This window comes from Trichechus manatus, unplaced genomic scaffold (genome assembly GCF_000243295.1).
Source record: "Trichechus manatus latirostris isolate Lorelei unplaced genomic scaffold, TriManLat1.0 scaffold00016, whole genome shotgun sequence".
NCBI lineage: Eukaryota > Metazoa > Chordata > Mammalia > Sirenia > Trichechidae > Trichechus > Trichechus manatus.
The window spans coordinates 15,570,352-15,593,580 of NW_004443952.1; the positions used below are offsets into that span (position 1 = coordinate 15,570,352).

Sequence of the window (23,229 nt, forward strand, 5' to 3'; positions counted from 1 at the left end):
GGGGGTGGTGGACCCTGATTTGCAGCATTTGCCCATTTCCGTGGTATACATATCCCATGATTGCCAATTTCAGGCTGTCAACATGATGTCACCAGGCATGGAATTAACAAGAGATGCACACAATCAGCTCTTATGAACCAGTATGAACCAGCTACTACACATCATTGCTTATGACTTTAGCTAACATCTTAATATATTAATACTAAAATTTTAAAGTCTACAAGATCCTAGTCTACCAAATGAGAAACATTACTTTCATGTCATATATTTGCCACATATTTAAATTATATCTCAGTAAGAGATCATTGTCTAGCTCTTTATGCTTACCACGAGAAAAAGATAAATCATAAATTCTTAGAATTCCACGCTGCAAATATGACAAATTTTAAAATACCCATAAGCCATTTTACAATGTGAAAAATACGTTAATTATGTACTACAAACTAAGGACTGAGTTCAAAATAGGGTTAAGTCTGGACAACAAGAGTTTGGATTTTGCATAACAAGTTGACCCTGCAAGGTTCATGTCTTAAAACAGTGATCTTTAAAGTTTTTGACTGTACATCCCTATTGGTGGTACAAATGGTTAAGCGCTGGGCTACTAACCAAAAGATTGGTAGTTCAAATTCACCCAGAGGCGCCTTGGAATAAAGGCCTGGAGATACTTCAGAAAGGTCACCGCCATTGAAAACCCTATGCGCAGTTGTACTCTGAAACACATAGGGTCTCCATGAGTCGGAATCGACTCAATGGAAACTTTTTTTAATTGGAAAAAAGGCTGTTTTAAAACACTCCCTAGTAAATGCTTGTCAATTAATTTATAAATCATATGCATGTACAACTGTATTATAAAATGTGCACAAAACTGAAATTTTAAAAAGAGATAAAAAACAAATAGAATTAGGTTTATCTTAATATCATTTTGCTGCTGTTTGGTTTCTGGTTCATCATGGGCATATCCATATTCTATTTTGGATAACATCCTGTTAGAGCATAAAGTCAGAAGAGCTCAATATAAGCAACAAGGATTTTGCAGACAAATTAGAGCAGGGCACTGGGAAAGGGTTTTGGATTTAAGGAAAAGTCCATTTTAAATCAGGGCATTAGTTTTTTAGGAGAACAGGGATGTGGTTAATTAGAGAGCTCTTATCCATGCTATATTAGTTCCTGTGAAACTAGGAAACAAGTTATCTGCTACCAAAATACAGTGGTGGGATAGGAATGGGTTAACAGTTATAATCATTCCCATTCCAAAAGGGAGAAAATGGAAGGAACAAAAGGGGTCACCAGTCCTATGCAATTCTGAAATCCAACAGGGCAAATGCCATTCAGTTTCAAGGCCTGGGAATAATCCTCTGTGGCTTTAGGCTCCATCCTCTGGGCCCATGGCTCTGACCTCTGGGCTAGTAGCTCCTATCCTGAAGTCATTCTTCCTTTTTCTTAAAGGGTAGCAAATGTTTGCAGATGAACAGTTTTATCAGTCTAATTCTTCCTGTAGAATTCTGGGATTTTCACATCCTTCTTTCATTTCATCCTGTTTCTTTCCCTTTCAGTCCAAAGTGACAGTGTTTCTGCTAATATAACATTCTCAAAACCCTGTAGGTCTCCTGTGTATGTCACAGGGATCCACGCCACTACACAAAAGGGTTCACATAGATTCCTATATAGCACCATCTCTCTCCCTGGTTTCTGCTGAGGTGGTTGAATGGATCCACGAGTTACACACTTTGCCTCTTCAGCACTGGCAAAAGGCTGACAAGCCACACACTTAGCCTGCTCTCCAGAGCATGCATTCCTAACAGTGAATCTCCTAATTTTAGCATCTTTTACAATCTGGACAGGAGGAAAATTTCCCAACTCATCACGTCCTGGTTTCTTTCTATTTAGAAGTTATTTCCTTATCTGTTTCCTCTCATATTTCACAACAAGAGGCAAGAAGAAAGCAGGCCATATTTTCAACACTTTGCTTGGAAATATCCTCAGCAAATATCTAAATTCATCACTTGCAAGTTCTGCTTTCCACACCATTGTAGGGCAAAATTCAGCTAAGTTTTCTGCCACTATGTAACAAGGATCACCTTTCCTACAGTTTCCAATAATATATGCCTCATTTCCTTCTGAGCCCTCACCAGAAATACTCTTAACATTCACATTTCTACCAACATTATATTTATGACAATACATGTATTCTCTAAGACCATATTAGCTTTCCTTACTATGCTCCTCACTTCCTTCTGAGCCCTCACCAGAAAGGTCTTTAATGTCCATATTTCTATCAATAGCTTAAGGCAATCTAGGCTTTTTTGTCATGTGCCTCAAAATTCTTCCAGTTTCTACCCATTATCCAGTACCAAAACCACTTCCACGTTTTAGGTGTCTGTTTCAGGCGCACCCCACTTCCCGGTACTAAAATTTGTATTAGTTTCCTTTGGCTGCTCTAACAAACTACACCAACTCCTCACTTATCAACATGGCCGGGTTCCAAAGACGAGGTTGTTATGCGAAAATCGGCATTATGTGAAAATGGATGACAACCACATCAGATCACAAAATGGAAGATGACTACATCATTACATAACTGCCAAACACATCATTACATAACCATCAAATTACATCATTACATAACTGTCAAACCACTGAGAATCATGGCCCAGCCAAGATGATACACAATCTTAACCATCACAGCCAGCGTTACCCTCGCCTTGCACTTCGGTGTTCGTTACTGCCAGACATATGTCATTAATGCACAAAATAGTCGTATAGATTTTGTACTAGTGTCGTAAATGCAAAATGTTGGATAACGAGATAGTCAATAAGTGAGGAGTAAGCATACTACAAACTCAGTGGCTTAAAGTAACAGAAATTTATTCTCTCACAGTCTGGAGACGAGAAGACCAAAATCTGCATCACTGAGCCAAAATTAAGACGTTAACAGGGAAACACTTCCTCAGGAGGCCCTAGGGGAGAGCCTATTCCTTGTCTTTTTCAGCTTCTGGTGGCTGCCAGCATTCCGTGGCTTGTGGACGCATAATTTCAATCTCTGCCTGCACCATTACATTACTGTCTCTTCTTCCATGGGTGGTCAAATCTTCCTCTGCCCTTCCTTTATAAGCACACATTCAACTGCATTTAGGGTCTGTTATGGATTGAATTGTGTCCCCCCAAAAAATGTGTGTCTACATGGCTAGGCCATGATTCCCACTATTGTGTGACTGTCCACCATTTTGTCATCTGATGTGATTTTCCCATGTGTTGTAAATCCTATCTCTATGATGTTAATGAGGCAAGATTAGCAGCAGTTATGTTAATAAGACAGGACTCAATCTACAAGATTAGGTTGAATCTTAAGTCAATCTCTTTTGAGATATAAAAGAGAGAAGCGAGCAGGGAGACATGGGGATCTCATATTACCAAGAAAGAAGCACCAGGAGCATAGCGTATCCTTTAGACCCAGGGTCCCTGCGCTGAGAAACTCCTAGAGCAGGGGAAGATTGATGACAAGGACCTGTTCCAGAGCCAACAGAGAGAGAAAGCCTTCCCCTGGAGCTGAATTTGGACTATGAGAGAATACATTTCTCTTTGTTAAAGCCATCCACTTGTGGTATCTCTGTCACAACAGCACTAGATAACTAAGACAGGGCCCACCTGGGTAATCCATGATAATTTCCCCATCTCAAAATCCTTAATTTAATCACATTTGCAAAGACTCCTGTTCTATATAAAGTAACATAAGTTTCAGCTATTAGGGCCTGATTATCTTCTCCCCTGTGTATTTTTTTTGGAGGATGTACCCATGGTGGCACTGTGGTTAAGAGTTCAACTGCTAACCAAAAGGTCAGCAGTTCAAATCCACCAGTCGCTCCTTGAAAACCCTATGGGACAGTTCTACTCTGTCCTATAGGGTCACTATGAGTTGGAATCAACTCAACGGCAACAAGTTTGGTTTGGGGTATTTTTTAAAGCTAAGGTGGCAACAACACACATAATGAGTAAGTACATTATGTGTTAGAAGGTGATAAATGCTATGGGAAAAAAAGAAAAATTGGGGAGGTGTTGTGAATTTAAATAGGGCATTCCTCACTGAGAAGGTACTGTGAGAAAGTACTTTGAGCAAAGTATGTAAAGGAGTTCACCACGAAGACAGTTGGGGAACATATTCTAGACAGAGAGAAAATCCAGTGTTAAACCAGAGCACACCAGGCTTTTCAAGGAACAGCAAGGAGATCCCTGTGATGGTAGAGTGGAGGGAGCAAAGGAGATGATAGTTAAGAGATGAAGTCAAGGCAAATTGGGTGTAGGTGAGAGGTAGATCTTGGAGGGCCTTCCTTATTCGTTCATTTTGGAGAGTAACTGCAAAGTTTTGAACAAACGAGAAACACAATCTGATTTGTTATAAAAGCCCCAAGGAATGTTTTATGGAAAACCCTAAGTTTTCTTTCAAGGTATATACCTCAAAATGAGGAAAATTTCTCCCTGAATATCCCTAATATCTTGTTTACAACTTATTTTCGATTAAAGCCTCCTTTATTCCATTTCTAAACTACCTCCTTTAAGCTTTAAGGGGTATTTTCCAAGTTATATATCCTGGAATTTGTTGGTTCACTCAAATATATACTTTATCATTCTTACTGTTTCTCCAACCTTCATTTTTAATCCATTCTAAACCCACTGCCATCAAGTCGATTCTAACTCATAGCGACCCTGTAGGACAGAGTAGAACTGTCAGATAGTTTTCCAAGGTTATAATCTTTACAGAAGCAGACTGCACATCTTTCTCCCACAGAGCGACTGGCAGGTTCGAACTGCCAACCTTTTGGTTAGCAGCTGAGCACTTAACCACTGCGCCTCAGGACTCCTTCATCCATTTTAATGAGTCTAATTTTTACATGATGTCTTTCTTTACCTTGCTTATCATGGTCCCTAATTCCTAAGTCTTTTCCCTTTTGTAATGTGGGAACAGTAACTATAGCTCCCATTTCATTTTCAGGTACATCATAGATACGTATGTGACTTACTTAAGGCTGGGTCAGTATCTTCAGAGAACATCTAACAGTTAGATTCTCTTAAATGAACTCAAAAGGTAGTTTGCATCTTACAAGTCTAGAGTGGATTATTATTCCTTCTTTTTTATTTTTATAGGGAATTAAGCTCAACTGTCATTTTTTTAAGTAGCTTGTATGGCTTTATGACAATGTATTGATTTGTTCCCATAAGCTTGATATTTTACTACCAGAACTATGTAAAATCTGAAATCTGGGTAACATCATAGTCACTAATGAAAATGTCAAGAGTCTGCAATTGATTAATTTCCATCCAGAAAAGTCTGTTCCTGTGTCTCTTTTCATAAAATACACTCTCACCACAATTCTACAACAAGCCAGAGGTTTCTGTTTTGTTTTGTTTTCTGAAGGGGGCAGGGGGAGGACATATAGAGAAGATAATCAGTATTTGTTTTAAAACTACATTTGAAGTAACAGACTTTTCTGAAAGAATAAAGTTTGCTGGTTCTCTTTCCTATTATTAGTAGGTATTTTTAGCAGCGTATTTCATTCACATTTAAAGTTCCCAAAATGTTCTTAAAAACAAACTTGATAAGATTCAAGGATAAAAAGCAGGGTTTCAGTATATTTTATGCCAACTTACTAAGACATCTTCAGCCATTCATCAGCTTCTGGTTTCCAAGTTCCCTTTATCAACTGTTCAAAATTTGTGATAATGGTACCACCCGCACCTGAAAATAACAATAACAACAAGAGTATTTAGCCAGAATATTCAGTCAATTTTTCTTGAGAAAATAACTGAGGTGGAGTCATAATTCTATCTCCTAATTTAAAATTCTAAGAGGATCCCTAAAATACACTTCTTGGAAGGAAGAAAAAAGTTGTCTTGTATATTTATGGACTGAGACAATTGCAATCTTCCCTTTCACCAGCATAGCAACTATCTATTGTACCGTAAATAAGGTTAACATTGGGGCCTCAGGCACAGAGATCTGACTAGAGGTTTGTTTCAGACCTGGAAAAAAAAAGATCCCCTGGTTTATTATTTCCTTCCCTGATATGAGTTTTAGGTGTAGTACACTACACCTCCCTAACATATGTTAAAGCAATTTATTCAATTCCCGTGTATAAAATAACTCAACAATAAAGGCAAGTCATACAGAGTGAACATGAACCCCAAATCAATCATATTTATTATTTCCAAATTATTCAGGATTAAAACACATACAGAGAAAAGATAGGGCAACATGTTTTATTTACAAGTGCCATACGATTTTTTTTTCTTGTACTTTAGATGAAGGTTTACAGAACTAGCTTCTCATTAAACAGTTTGTACACATATTGTTTTATGACACTAGTTAACAACCCCACGGCAACACTCTCCTTGCTCAAACTTGGATTCCCTATTACCAGCTTTCCTGTCCCTTCCTGCCTTCTAGTCCTTGTCCCTGGGCTGGTGTGACCCTTTAGTCTTGTTTTGTTTTATGGGCCTGTCTAATCTTTGGCTGAAGGGTGAACCTCAGGAGTGACTTCATTACGGAGCTAAAAGGGTACCCAGGGGCCATGCTTTTGGAGTTTCTCCAGTCCCTGTCAGGCCAGTAAGTCTGGTCTTTTTTTGTGAGTTAAAATTTTGTTCTACATTTTCTCCAGCTCTGTCCAGGACCCTCTATTGTGATCCCTGTCAGAGCAGTTGGTGGTGGTAGTCAGGCACCATCTAGTTGTAGTGGACTCAGTCTGGTGGAGGCCGTGGTAATTGTGGTCCATTAGTCCTCTGGACTAATCTTTCCCTTGTGTCTTTAGTTTTCTTCATTCTCCTCTCCCTTGCTCCTGACAGGGTGAGACCAGTGGAGTATCCTATATGGCCACTCACAAGCTTTTAAGACCCTAGACACTACTCACGAAAGTAGAATGGAGAACATTTTCTTTATAAACTATGTTATGCCAATTGAGCTAGATGTTCCCCAAGATCACGGTCCCCACAGCCCTCAGCCCATTAATTGGGTCCCTCAGGGAGTTTGGATGTGTCTATGGAGCTTCCATGACCTTGCCTTGTACAAGTTGCACTGGCTTCCCCAGTATTGTGTACTGTCTTACCCTTCACCAAAGCTGCCACATGATTTCTTAGGTAAGCTTGTTTCATTTATGGTGGTACTGCACCTTAATTAACTATGAAGCTCTCTGGTGCTGGTGTTCCAAATCAAACTAATTAAAAAATTTTATATTGTAAGACAACCAGGCTCAAAATAATGACTAGTGACAGTAAAAAGTACTAGTTTTAAATTAACCTCATTAACCAACGGAAACAAGGCTTCCATCTTCCAAAAAGATTCTGTTATTAAAGTATGTGGTCTCCATTAATGTAACTATAGAATTGTTCAATAGTTGTGGTACACCAATATCAGAATACTCATGAACACATATTGTTAATATTACCTCGGGCCCATCCAATAGCTATCATGACTATCCAGCCATTTTTGTAATAGCTATTAGCATGTGTGACTCCACCTACTATTTTCCAAGTTCTCGTCACTTCCTTCATTCCTGCAGCCAAGAGTTGAACAGGTAGGAAAGAATAGGCCTGGCAAACTAGGTCACATGGGCAAAAAAATATAATATACCTGAAATTAAAATTTAAATATTTTAATATAACAATGTAATCGGAAGAACAGAAATAAAAATCCAGTATATCAGCAACAGTAATTTGGCAAAATATAACAAATGAAATTATTCAAATAAATATGGAATTTTATTTCAAGAAAAGCATAGATTGGGTAGCGGGTCGATTTTTTAAAATCACATAAACCATATATATAATCTGTCAAAAAGTCATGATCAGAGGGGAACGTAAATTCTGGACTTCCAAACATGCTAAATATGCAAAAAGTAATTACCAAGTTCCTAATTTGTACTTACATGTTCTAGAAGCTAAGCGTTGAATCCATTAATAAAATAAAGCAAATGTATAATCACTTCTAGGGAAGGACTCCTCTAGCTATACAACGTCTTTGTCCTCTGGAAAAGGGAACTAGAAAATAGTCCTTGGCAGCTCAGTGAAGGCTGCAGCTCAGCCCCGACTAACATCATCACCCGAGCCCCTTGGTGCAGAACATAAACTACAACCTATACAAAGATAGGTTATAACTCTCAAGGAGGGAGATTTGTGTTAAGGAAAAACATTTTCATACAGAGGAAAGAATATGAAGCTTGTTCTTTAATTTACTTGAGTAAGGTTAAGTTTATAGTTAATTAAATTGTGATACTGCTTTAAGAATAATTCATCCCTCCCTTAAGTGAATTGGAGCCCTGCTGGCACAGTGGTTAAGAGCTACAGCTGTTAATCAAACGGTGGGCAGTTCGAACCCAACAGCCACTCCTTGGAAACCCTATGCAGTTCTACTCTGTCCTGTAGGGTCGCTATGAGTTGGAATCGACTCAACAGCAACGAGTTTTTGGTTTCAAGTGAATTTTTTTTTTAAACTTCATTTGTTCTAAACATCTGTTCAAGTAGTTTAACAGTAGTATTTATTGGAATCACACTACTTTTTTTCTCCCTGTTCTTAAAATACTCTGGCATAAAATTTTGTGTTTAAAGCAGACATAATCTTCTTTCTAATGGGATAATACAGTATTGTACTTCTTTTAAAAGAAGCTGTTAATCTTATTGCAATTCATGATTCATAAAGTCAGAATCCCTAAAAGCATTCAAGGAATATCAAATCTGTTTGCCAAAATAGTGCTTCAGAGACCAAATACAAGATGTAACAGTTTGCTCAGCCTGAAGCACCCTGTCTTCTTCATCTCCACCTACAGATTCCTTCCGATTCTTCAAGGTTCCACTCAAATGCTATCTTATCCATTGAGTTTGGTGGTTTTATTTAACCTTCTCATATCACACTAAACTCTACTGGCCTGTACAACTAAAACACTTGTCTCAGCATAGCTCTTTCTACATTCTTCCTTATAATGTAAAATAAAAGGCTATAATTCTCATAATAAAGCATAACAGTCCTTAAGTGGTAGGAATCATTTCTCTTATTATCCCCTAACCTAAAACTCAGTATGATGAAAAGTAACCTTTAATTAAATCATTTATTAGCAGTCAATCTGGAGGCAAAATATAAAATATATCAAATCAAGAATCAGCTAATAATTAAGGAGCTTAAGAGAAAGGAATAAATTACCAGAGAGTAGCAAAAGCTTTCTGAAAACAACTGGCATGATTTTAAAATTTTAAATGTGCATATAATATTTTGCAAGTCTCCCATAAACAACTGCCTCTTTGCCACAAGACCAGAAGAACTGGATGGTGCCCAGCTACCATTACTGAACATTGTAATCAAAGATTCTATAGAAGAATCCTTATCAAGAGGGGGAAAATGCACAACAGAATTTCAAATTCTCACAGAATCCAGACTTTCTGGAGCCACTGAGGCTGGATGAAACTATTGCCTTGAGATAATCTTTAAACCTTAAACCAAAAATATTCCCTATAGTCTTCTTTAAACCAAATAATAGTTTAGCTTAATTACTAAAGAATGTCTGCCTCAAGCATGGTGTTCTTTTAAGATCTATTTATGGGATCAAATTGATAACAGTAAGATCAAAAGATTATATAGACAACTTAGAGGATAGTGAGTTTATGTTAATGGAGGATGAACAATTGAGAAAAGGAGGGTAAGAACGGTTGCACAAATTGAAGAATGTGATCAATGTACCTGAATTTTACATGTAGAAATTATTGAACTGGTGTATGTTCTGTTGTGTATATTCTCAACAACAAAAATAAATAAATTTAAAAAATATATTGTGCAAGTCTCTATATACTACTGTCTCTAAATATATGACTAATTTCCAGGAACTTGGTTAGGTATTTGGGAAAAAAGAATACATACACCTAAATAATGAATTTGAAAATGTATTTTTAATAAAATAAAAATACTTAAGTATCTACTGTAGAATAGATTAAGAAAAAGAATTTGGTTTCACTTTAGCAGTAATGAATGCTCAAAAGCCAAATATTTGAACAAAGAAACAACAAAAAGAATACAAATGATCCTATTTTCATTTTCTACACTAAGCCCATCTTTAACATGCGTTAAACATTTTATTATAAGATCCATGTTGGACTTTTTTATATTCAACTATGGGACATTAAGACATATAGTCTAAAATTATTGTTGCCATTTCTGAATAAATAAGTCTTTATTTAATTACATTTCTAAAATACAGCTACAATAAGCTAACGTTTTAAGCTGTTCTCCTTTTGAGTGTTAAATAGCCACAAGGCAAAAGAAAAGTTGTTTACTGTGCTGAGTAGACTTAAATGTATCAGACCAATGCCTCCATCAACAATAATTCCTGCTCTATAACACAAATTAGCTTCTTAAAATTCCTTTAATGATCACACAACCAACACTTATCAAGTAATCACCATGTCCCTCTTTCTGGAAAGATCATAATGCCACCTTTAACTAAAATTACATCTAAAGTACCTGTAAATTATAAAGCGCCTAAATAAAACATACAGGAAAAAAGAAATGAAAGAGAAGACAACAACTGATTTCTCATACATTTTTAAGTCACATAGAATAGGTTAATGAAAAGGGAAAAAAACAACAAAAAATCATGCTAAATAACAGAAGTGAGCATAGAACAAAGGAGCCCTGGTGGCGCAGGGATGAAGCGCTCAACTGATAACCGAAAGGTCTGCGGTTGGAACCCACTAGCCACTCTGAGGGGGAAAGATGTGGCAGTCTGCTTCCATAAAGATTACAGCCTTGGAAACCCTATAGGGCAGTTCTACTCTGTCCTATAGGGTCACTGTGAGTTGGAATTAACTCAAGGGCATGCAATACAAACAAAATGCTAGGCCACTGACACAAACAAAAGCTAAACCAGTTTAAGTAGTAAAGATGAGAGTAGAAATTAGATTAACACCAAGAACTGAGCAAAGAGAAGCTTCCCAGGGTTAGTCACTGAGAACTGTTTTTATTTTACCATTAATTCCACTCTTGTATCAAGGACAATATTTACTTAAATAAATGAAAACAGAACAGTAAACTAAACAGAGTTCATATTATTCAATATGACAGCTTTGCTCCTGCTGTTACTATTCTAACAAATTAATAATTTTATGTGTATGATTCAAAGATTATCTGTAGAATAACAGACTTAAGAAACTAACTTTTCTTGTACTTTTTTTTTAAGGAAAACAAACTAGGGCACAAAAATCACTATATAGAAGAATTATAAAATATTTATATTCCACTAGAAACAGCTTCTTAAAAAGAAAAATCCTATTATAATGTACACTGTCTTCCAAACAATACTGTACTGACATACAAAGTTATTGCTTCTCTTTGCCAGCAGATGGTGCTAACCCCCAGATGTGCACACTATTAACTATTGTACTAAATAAGGAGGACCCTTCTAACAACTGCATTCACGGAATCTCTGCTTTAGCTTGCTGGAGTTTAAATTCCAAACATTACTTTATCCTTAAGATTAGAAGCAAAAGAAGCAAAAATTACAAATTTGTTCTTAACATTAAAATCTTAAATGGCCTAGGTTTGAATCCTGGCTCCTACTACTCAACAGCTGTGATACCTTGGGCAAGTTATTTAACCCCTCTGTGCCTCAGTTACATAATCATTAAAAAAGAATAAAATAGTACCTACCTCACAGGGTCCTTGTGAGGTTTAAGTGAGACACTACACACAAAGCACTTAGAAAAGTATCTGGAATATAGTAAATTCTATGTAAGTGGTTGCTATTACTATTGTTCTCGTTTTGTAAATGCCCCCCTCCAAAAAAACAACTAGAACCAAAACAAATCTTCATCAACAGAAGAATAAATAAAATACAGGTATTCATATAATGGAAATACTATACAGCACTGAGAAGAAATGTACTACAGTTACATGCAAAAATACAGATGAATCTTAGTATAATGTTGAGTGGAAAAAAAAAAAAAGTCCCAGAAAACTATACACAGTATAATACCCCATTTTAAAATACTACTCTAAGGTATAATACACAGTACTTGGCACACAGTTAACAAAACCAAGTCCCTGCTGTGACACAGCTCTCATTCTAGTGGCGTGAGACAGGTCAACACAAAAAGAAATAGATAATATATCACGTAGTAATAAGTGAAAAATAAAGCAGGGTGATGTGACAGTCATGGGAGAACCAAGCCAGTTACCATCGAGTTGATTCCAACACATGTGACTGTATGTGCTTCAGAGTAGAACTGCACTCCACAGGTTTTCAACAGCTGTGATTTTTCAGAAGTAGATCACGAGGCCTTTTTTCAGAAGCACCTCCGGGTGGATTTAATCATCAACCACTCAGTTAGTAGCTACACACTTACCCTTTGCGCCACCCTGAGACTCCAGTAATGGGAATCAAAAAACCAAAACCATTGGCATCGAGCTGATTCTGACTCATAGCGAACCTAGGACAGAGTAGAGCTGCTCCATAGGGTTTCCAAGGAGCAACTGGTGGATTTGAACTGCTGACCTTTTGGTTAGCAGCCAAGCTCTTAACCACTGCGCCACCAGGGCTCCAGTAACCAGAAAATACGTGCTAATTTGGATAGGTTAGTCAAGGAACGCCTCTCTAATAAAAGAAAATTTGACCCTTCTGGGGAAAGACCATTCCAGGGAGAAGAAGTATAAAGGCACTGACGTAGAAGAACACCTTACATTGTCAAGAAATAGTAAAGCCAATGTGGCTAGAGGAGAATGAACGAGGAGTAGAATGGAAAAATATTACATCAGAAAGTGGAAGGAAAGATTTCATAGGGTCTTACAGGCCATGGTAAGAATTTTGGATTTTGTGTTTAATAAAAAAACCCTTGAGCATAGGAATGACATACACTAGCCTATTTTTAAATAATCATTTTGTGTGCTGTGTGAAGAAGCCCTGGTGGCACAGTGATTGAGCACTCAGCTGCTAACCAAAAGGTAGGCAGCTCAAACCCACCAGCCACGCTGCAGGAGAAAGATGTATCGGTCTGCTTCCGTAAAGACTGTTGTTGTTAGTGCCGACGAGTCAGTTCCAACTCATAGCGACCCTAAATACAACAGAACGAAACACTGCCCAGTTCTGTGCCAGTCCTGCGGAGCTTCCAGACTAAGACAGACTGGGAAGAAGGACCTGGAGATCTACTTCTGAAAAAACTGAACGGTGAAAACTTTACGAATATAGTGCCAGAAGATGAGCCCCTCAGGTTAGAAGGCATTTAAGATATGACTGGAGAAGAGTTGCCTCCTCAAAGTAGAGTTGACCTTAATGAAGTGGATGGAGCCAAGCTTCTGGGACCTTCATTTGCCAATGTGGCACGACTCAAAATGAGAAGAAACAACTGCAAATATCCGTGAATAATCGGAACACGGAATGTACAAAGTATGAATCAAGGAAAACTGGAAGTTGTCAAAAATGAAATGGAAAGTTCGAAGACGGAAATCCTAGGCATTAGTGAACTGAAACAGACTGGTACTGGCCATTTTTAATAAGAATCATATGGTCTACTATGTCAGGAATGACCAATTGAAGAGGAATGGCATCACATTCATAGTCAAAAAAGAACATTTCAAGATCTATCCGTAAAAATTACAGCCTTGGAAACCCTATGGGTAGGTCTATGCTGTCTTATAGGGTCCCTATGAGTCAGAATCAACTTAACAGCAAAGGATGCTATGTGAAGAATAGACTGGGGTGTAGCAGGGGGAGTAATGGAAGAATCAGCTAGACCTAGAAGAGCTAGGAAGCTATTGCAAGACAAAAAATTATGGTACCTAGTACTACAGGAACAGAAGTGGAAGTAACGGAAACTGTCAGATTCTGGATACATGTTATGGGCAAGACTTTTTTAGCCCTACTTTTTATATAGTTTCAGCGTACACACACAAAAAATTCTCCAAAATGTTTACTATATTTTAAAAAATATTGCTACAGAAATAAAAATCCTTAAGTGTTTTAAAACACATAGCAACTGAACACTATACTTTAATAAACAGTTAAATAAGTATCTAGTGAGAAACAGTAACTATCAAGCGTGAAAGCTCTGAAGTCAAACTTCTGGATTTGATCCTATCAAAACCATTTACTAGGTATGAAAATTTTAGCAAAGTTTCTCTATGCCTCAGTTTTCTCATTTGCCAAATGGGAATAATAATAATAGCTACCTCGTAGGACTCTTGTGATTAAATATGATAACGAATATAAAAATGTAGCAGGCAAATGGTTAACAACACAGTTAAGACTAGCTATCAAATTTATTATGCTACTCCTACTAATCCACACAGCCACAGGTCCCACTATTACTTTTTGCCACTGTTACTATTATATAGAATATTCTGCTATGATTGATTACATCATTTAAAGATATCACAATAAAAATAAACTTTAAGTGTTCCTTACATGTTATATATTTAATTAATATGGTTTAATCAGAAGCATAGCTTTTAACTGTAACAAAGCACTCTGATTTGTATTTTTTTTAAATATGATGAATCGATCTTCTTAAGGATAACTGACAAAAGTAATAATCCAAAGCAATGTCTAACATTTTTTTCTTCACTTCAAAACTACAAAATTAATGTTTAAAGATCTCATGAGGCTCTGAAAAATCCAACAAAGAGTATGACAAGAACAATCATTATACATGAATCATAATCACCAGGAATTTTTGTCTAGTTGATCACATTCTTTTTATGGTGTTACACGTCTACGTGTATGGGTTAGGCTAACAAGATAAACTGTTTGGGGTTAAATACACGATGTCCTTTCACATTTGGAATTCTTCTACTAAGGAGACATAATAGTAACAAATTGCCTCTAGGGGAGGACACTAGGACAGAGATGAGAGAGAAACTTTGTACAGAAAACCTTTGGCATTATTTGGGTTCCTTCCTTTACACATGTACTACCTTTTCAAGAACATAAAATATTTTCCAAAGATAGAAAAATTCCATTTTAGTAACTAGCAACTTACAAAACAATTTTTTAAATGTTTCATAGTCTACCATACTAACAGCTTACCAGATCGAAGATGCCAGTAATATATTAGTGTTGTTTGCAAGAAACCTCACTGGAGGCTCCGCAAGCAATATACAGGATAAAATTCCTCCACCAAAGCAGTGGAGCATAGCAGTAAACCAGCTTGAAAAAGGATTCTTCCATGCCACTGTCACTGCTCCTGAAATGATAAAGTAAAAGCATGGTCTAAGATACCTGTATATTTAAAAAGTACACAGGTGCCAGAGGCACTAAAAAAATAAACTTCTTAAATTCCTAACTTTGAAGAACTTAGTAATACTCTTATGTGTGACAATCACAATCATTATGAACCATATATTTAATTCTTTAAAGCAAGTCAAGGAAACATTTTAAGACATGGGTGATTTCTGGCATCTTTAAAATACTCTGTTCAAGCTGTCATGGACAATTTCCTGTTGTTGTTTGTTGTCAGGTGCCATCGAGTCATTTCTGACTCATAGTGACCCTATGTACAACAAAAAAAAACACTGTCCAGTCCTGCGCCATCCTCACAATCATTTTTATGCTTGAGTCTATTGTCGCAGCCACTGTGTCAACACATCTCATTGAGGGTCTTCCTCTTTTTCGCTGACCCTCTACCAAGCATGATGTCCTTCTCCAGGAACTGATCTCTCCTGACAACATATCCAAAGTATATGAGACATAGTCTCGCCATCCTTGCTTCTAAGGAGCACTCTGGTTGCACTTCTTCCAAGACAGATTTGTTCGTTCTTTTGACAGTCCATGGTATATTCAATATTCTTCGCCAACACCACAATTCAAAGGCGTCAATTCTTCTTCAGTCTTCCTTATTCATTGTCCAGCTTTCACATGCATATGAAGCAACTGAAAACACCATGGCCTGGGTCAGGCGCACCTTCGTCTTCAAGGTTACATCTTTAACACTTTAAAAAGATCTTTTGCAGCAGATTTGCCCGGTGCAATGCATGGTTTGATTTCCTGACTGCCACATCCATGGGTGTTGATTGTGGATCCAAGTAAAATGAAATGCTCAACAACTTCAATCTTTCCTCCATTTATCACGATGTTGCTTATTGGTCCAGTTGCGAGGATTTTTGCTTTCTTTATGTTGAAGTGTAATCCATACTGAAGGCTGTGGTCTTTGACCTTCATCAGTAAGTGCTTCAAGTCCTCTTCACTTTCAGCAAGAAAGGTTGTGTCATCTGCATATCACAGGCTATTAATGAGTCTTCTTCCTTTCCTGATGCTGCATTCTTCCTCATATAGTCCAGGTTTTCAGACTATTTGCTCAACATGCAGACTGAATAAGTATGGTGAAAGGATACAACCCTGACGTACATCTTTCCTGACTTTAAACCATGCAGTACTCCCTCGTTCTGTTCCAACAACTGCACCTTGGTCTACGTACAGGTTCCTCAGGAGCACAATTAAGGGTTCTGGAACTCCCATTCTTCAAAATGTTACCCAAAATTTGCTATGATCCACACAGTCCAGTTACAGGTTCCTCAGGAGCACAATTAAGGGTTCTGGAATTCCCATTTTTCAAAATGTGACCGAAAATTTGTTATGATCCACACAGTCCAGTACCTTTGCATAATCAATAAAACACAGGTAAACATCTTTCTGGTATTCTCTGCTTTCAGCCAGGATCCACCTGACATCAGCAATGATACACCTTGTTCCACGTCCTCTTCTGAATCCTGCTTGAATTTCTGGCAATTCCCTGTCGATATACTGCTGCAGCCGCTTTTGAATGATCTTCAGAAAAATTTTACTTTTGGGTGATATTAACGATATTGTACGATAATTTCCACATTTAGTGGGACCAACTTTCTTGGGAATAGGCATAAATATGGATCTCTTCCAGTCAGTTGGCCAGGTAGCTGTCTTCCAAATTCCTTGGCACAGATGAGTGAGCACTTCCAGCTGTGCATCCAATTGTTGAAACATCTCAATTGGTATTCCATCAATTCCTGGAGCCTAGTTTTTTGCCAATGCCTTCAGTGCAGCTTGGACTTCTTCCTTCAGTACCATTGGTTCCTGATCATATGCTACCTCCTGAAATGGCTGAATGTCGATCAATTCTTTTTGGTATAGTGACTCTGTGCATTCTTTCCATCTTCTTTTGATGCTTCCTGCATCGTTTAGTATTTTCCCCACAGACTCCTTCAATATTGCAACTTGAGGATTGAAATTTTTCTTCAGTTCTTTCAGTAATTTCTTAGTACTAGGTTATTATAAACAATCTCCCCACCTACTGTCTCCTTTCATCACAAACTACTATAAGTACTCCTACACAGTATGTCAAAGTGATTTATTAAGTACTTCTTTAGAAAATAAAAGGGGCTGAAATAAAGTTTTCAACTAGAGAGGCTAGGAAAAGAATAACAAAATAAACCCAGAGGTAAAACATTGATGAGGCACAGAATATTGACATTATCTCAAAATATCTCCCAACAAATTATTTACTAATCACAGAGAGAAAATAATAACTTCAGAGTGGAGAAACTTTGCAGACATCACCAGAAACACTAGGTGACCCCTGATATGATGCACTGAGAACATATCATTACTTTTATGGTATTTCTACCCAAAATGCATAGCCTAAAACTAATCTAATCAGACAAACCCAAATGGAGAACTAGTTTGCCAAAAAAAAGGCCCGTACTGTTAAAAGGTCAAGGTGAAGAAACACAGAAAAGGCTGAGGAAATGTTCCAGATTAAATGGTATTAAAGACATACGATAACTAAATGCAGTGCATGTTCTGAATCATATCCTAGAGCGGGAAAGAATTATGAAGGATCTTATTTAGATAGTTAATAAAATCTAAATATGGATTGTGGATTAGATAATAAAATTGTATTGCTGCTAAACTTCTTGATTTTGATAAGTATATTATGGTTCTTACAATATACACATTTAAGTAATTAGAAGTAATTACTATTTTGGCAGAGTCAACATGGTGCTATAGACAGAAGCACCAAGCTGTCCCTCCACAGCAAAGACCCAAAAAACTAAGGAAAACAGAGACAAACGTCAATCCTTGAACCCTAAATATCAAATGAAGAACTAAAGAACTCAACCAAGCACTGAATGGAATAAGAAACTGACAGAGAACAGAGAGCAAGGAGAAATACGGAGTGGAGGCACTCCATCAGCTAACGCAGCATGGGCTCCTATCGGAGATCAGCAGACAGGGAGTAAAGGAAAGCAGCTTCACAGAACTCCCAGCAGGAGACAGAGCACCTGCTGGACCTGCCCTGCTGCACCATAGCTGAGTGATTGGCCCTACCCATTGGACAAGCTGATGAGAAGTACTGTGCCCACAGACAAGCAAATAAAAAACAACGCACATCCCACTTGCTCAGACATAACCAAATAAAACAAAGGAGCAGGACGAAACAAAACAAATCTACAATCAATAAATGAAGAAAATAACTACTGAATGTCCTGAAGACAGCAGACAATATCAAAACATATTTAAAAAAAGGACAGGATGGTTCCAGTAGACATCTGAAATAAAACACCAGATGATGTTCCAGTAGAAGAAAAGGCACTGGAAATACCTGATAGGGAATTCAAATCTCTAATATTCAGAGATAACCAAAACTTGAAGTAAAAAGCAGACAAAAATGAGAAAAAATAGACAAAATCATGGAAAAGACAGTCAAAATAATGGAAGAATTCAGAAAAATAATACAGAAACAAAATGTCAAAATAAATTCACAACTAGAAATCATACAAAAACAGCAATTAGAAATCCGAAAGATAAACAACAAGATTTCAAAAATGGACAATGTCACAGAAGGTCTCAGGAGCAGGTCTGAAACAACAGAAAACAGAATCAGCGAAATTGAATACAAATACTTGAATATCACTTTGAGGAAAAACTGAAAAAAGAACAAACAAAAAAAATGAAGAAACCCTGAGAATGATGTGGGATACAATCAAAAGAAAAAATCTACGACTTATCCGAGTTCCAGAACCAGGGAATAAAACGGAAAACACAGAGAGGATCACTGAAGGATTGCTGACAAAACACTTGCCTAATATCCTGGAAGATGAAAAGGTGACCATCCAAGAAACTCAACGAAACCCATATAGGATAGACCCCAAAAGAAAATCACCAAGGCATATCATAATCACATTCGCTAGAACCAAAGTATCCTGAGAGCAGCTCGAGAAAAATGAAAAGTCACATACAGAGGAGAAACAATAAGACGGTAAACAATAAGACTAAACTCTGATTACTTGGCAGAAACCGTGCAGGCAAGAATGCAATGGGATGACATATATAAAACCTTGAAAGAAAAAAATTGCCAATGAAGAATAATATCTCCTGCAAAACTCTCATTCAAATACGATGGTGAAATCAGGACATTTCCAGACAAACATAAATTAAGGGAATACGTAAAAACCAAAGCAAATGTACAAGAATTATTAAAGGGCGTCCTCTGGTTCGGGAACAAGCAACATCAGACAACAGCCTGAATCTAGGATGCAAGATTGCACCAGCTAGATACCAACCTAGGAAATGAACTCTCAAGGATTAATCAAAACTAAAAGATTTACAACAGGGAACCACAGAGGTTAATCTTTAAATGATAACAAAGTCAGAACAACAAAAGAGGGGATAAACGGTGTAGGTATACAACCTTCTAATAAAGAGGAAGGCGAGATGATACCAAGTAATAGAAGACTGGTTGAAATTTAGGAAGATAAGGGTAAATTTCAAACTAACCACAAAGAAAGTTAACAAACCTACTCATCAAAATAAAGAACAAAAACATAAAGTCTCACTAAAAACAAAAGAAATGAAAAAAAAATCCACAAGATAGACTCAACACTGTGAAAATGTCAATTCTACCCAAAGTAATCTACAGATACAATGCAATCCCGATCCAAATTCCAACAGCATATTTTAATGATGGAGAAACAAATCACCAACTTCATATGGAAATCAAAGAGGTCCTGAATAAGTAAAGCATTACTCAAGAAGAACAACAAAGTGGGAGGCCTCACACTACTTGATTTTAGAACCTATTATACCACCATGGTAGTCAAAACAGCCTGGTACTGGTACAACAACAGACACACAGACCAATGGAACAGAATTGAGAATCGAGACACAAATTCATCCACCTATGAGCAACTGATATTTGACAAAGGCCCAAAGTCTGTTAACTGAGAAAAAGACAGTCTCTTTAACAAATGGTGCTGGCATAACTGGATATCCATCTGCAAAAAACTGAAACAAGAACCATACCTCACTCTATGCACAAAAACTAAAGATGGATCAAAGACTTAAATATAAAATCAAAAACAATAAAGATCATGGAAGAGAAAATAGGGACAATGCTAGGAGCCCTAATACAAGGCATAAACACAATATGAACCATAAGCAACAATGCACCAAGCACCAGAAGAGAGACTAGATAACTGGGAGCTCCTAAAAATCAAACACTTATGCTCATCAAAAGACTTCACCAAAAGAGTCAAAAGACAACCTACAGACTGGAAAAAATTTTTGGCTACGACAAATCCGATCAGTGTCTAATCTCCAAAATCTACAAGATACTGCAAAACCTCAACAACAAAAAGACAAATAACACAATTAAAAAATGGCCAAAGGATATGAACAGGCACATCACCAAAAAAGATATTCAGGCGGCTAACAGACACATGAAGAAATGCTCACGATCATCAGCCATCAGAGAAATGCATATCAAAACTACAATGAGGTATCATCTCACCCTAACGAGGTTAGCATTGATCAAAAAAACACAAAATAATAAATGCTGAAGACGTTGTGGAGAGACTGGAACAATTATACAATGTTGGTGGGAATGTAAAATGGTACAACCACTTTGGAACTCGATTTGGCACTTCCTTAAAAAGTTAGAAATAGAAGTACCATACAATCCAGCTATCCCCCTCCTTGGAATATATCCTAGAGAAATAAGAGCCATTAAACGAATAGATATAGGCACACTCACATTCACTGCAGCACTGTTCACAATAGCAAAAACATGGAAACCTAGATGCCCATCAAAGGAAGAATGGATAAACAAATTATGGTATATCCACACAATGGAATACTACGCAGCGATAAAGAACAACGGTGAAGTCGTGAAACATAACATGGAGGAAGCTGGTCATTATGCTAACTGAATTCAGCCAGTCACAGAAGGACAAATATTGTATAAGACCACTATTACAAGAACTCAAGAAAAGGTTTAAACATAGAAGAAAACATTCTTTTATGATTATGAGGGTGGGGAGGGAGGGTGAGGGTTTTTAATAACTAGATAGTAGATAAGAATTATCTTAGGTGAAAGGACAGACAGCACACACTACAGGGGAAGTCAGCACGACTGGACTAAACCAAAGCCAAGAAGTTTCCTGAATACAATCAAACACTTTGAGGGACAGAGTAGCAGGGGTAGGAGTTTGGGGACCATGCTTTCAGGGAACATCTAGGTCAACGGGAATAACAAAGCTTATTAAGAAAATGTTCTGTATCCTACTTTGGTGAGTGGCGTCTAGGGTCTTAAAAGCTTGCAAGCGGCCACCTACGATGCATAATTGGTCCCAAACACCTGGAGTAAAGGAGAATGAAGAACACCAAAGACACCAAGAATTAAGCCCAAGAGACAGAAAGGGCCACATAAACTAGAGACTTCATCAGCCTGAGACCAGAACTAGATGGTGCCCAGCTACCACCAATGACCGCCCTGACAGGGAACACAACAAAGAGTCCTGGATGGAGCAGAAGAACAGATCAGACTTAATGGTCTGATTGAGACTGGAGGAACCTCGGAAAGCATGGCCCCTGGATTCTCTATCAGCCCAGAACTAAAACAATTTCTGAGGCCAACTCTTAAGACAGGGATTGGACTGGACTATGGGACATAAAGTGATACTCATGAGGAGTGTGCCTCTTATCTCAAGTAGATACAAGAGACAAAATGGGCAGCTTCTGTCCGGAGGTGAGATGGGAAGGCAGAGAGGGTTAGGAGCTGGCTGAATGGACATGGGGATTCAAGAGTGAAAAGGAGTGTGCTGTCACAGTACGGGAAGAGCAATTAGAGTCACGTAACAATGTATGGAAAAATTTCTGTATGGGAAAAAAATTAAAAATGAAAAAAATTTTTAAAAATTCACAAAAGGAATTCAGCACAGGAGAGTAAGAGGAACAAAGAAAGCATCAGCACCACAAAATAAAAAAAGCACTACAAAATGACAGCAATAAATTCACACCTATCAATAATTACACTCAACATAAATGGCCTAAATGCACCCATAAAGAGACAGAGAGTGACAGAATCAATAAAAAACAGGATCCATCAAATATGCTGTCTACAACAGACACATCTTAGAAACAAAGACGTAAATTTATTAAAAATGAAAGGATGGAAAAAATATATCAAGCAAAGAGCTACCAAAAAGGAGCAAAAATGACAATACTAATCTCAGATAAAATACTTTAAAAAAAAATCCACCATAAAAGTCAAAGAAGGGCATTACATAATAATTAAAGGGAAAATTCACCATTAAGATATAACCATGATAAATATCTATGCACCCAATGACAGGGCTCTAAAATTCATAAAACAAACTCTAACAGCACTGAAAAGTGAAAATGACAGTTCCGCAATAATAGTAGGAGACTTCAACACACCACTCTCGGTGAAGGACAGAACATCTAGAAAGGAACTCAACAAAGATACAAAAGATCTAAAGGCCACAATCAGCCAACTTGACCTCAAAGACATATACAGAACACTCCGCCCAGCAGCTGCAAAGTACACACTCTTTTCCAATGCACACGAAATGTTCTCCAGAATAGACATCTTAGGCCACAAAGCAACCCTCAACAAAATCCAAAACACTGAGATAATACAAACTATCTTCTCTGATCACAAAACCATCAAAGTAGAAATTAACAACAGGAAGAGCAAGGAAAAAAAATTAATTGCATGGAAACTGAATAACACCTTGCTTAAAAACCACTGGGGTAATAGAAGAAAACAAAGATGGAATCAAAAAATTCCTAGAATCACCACCTATGGTCACCTGATCTTCGACAAGGGCCCAAAGTCCATCGAATGAGGAAAAGACAGTCTTTTTAACAAATGGTGCTGGCAAAACTGGATATCCATCTGCAAAAAAATGAAACAGGACCCATACCTCACACCGTA

The 23,229-nt window shown here is 37.4% G+C and overlaps 1 protein-coding gene across 2 annotated transcripts in view; it reads right to left on the reverse strand.

Moving 5' to 3' along the window:
* The window catches only part of TMEM38B (transmembrane protein 38B), a 64,078-nt gene that overhangs the window by 29,368 nt on the left and 11,481 nt on the right, over window positions 1-23,229 (reverse strand). The window contains exons 2-4 of one of the 2 annotated variants that reach the window (XM_004372196.2): window positions 15,048-15,204; window positions 7,434-7,618; window positions 5,644-5,731 (exon numbers count right to left, since the gene is read on the reverse strand). In XM_004372196.2, the coding sequence (XP_004372253.1) occupies window positions 5,644-5,731; window positions 7,434-7,618; window positions 15,048-15,204 (430 nt within the window). The remainder of the gene's footprint in view (window positions 1-5,643; window positions 5,732-7,433; window positions 7,619-15,047; window positions 15,205-23,229) is intronic. The other variant, XM_023727420.1, reaches the window with a different exon arrangement.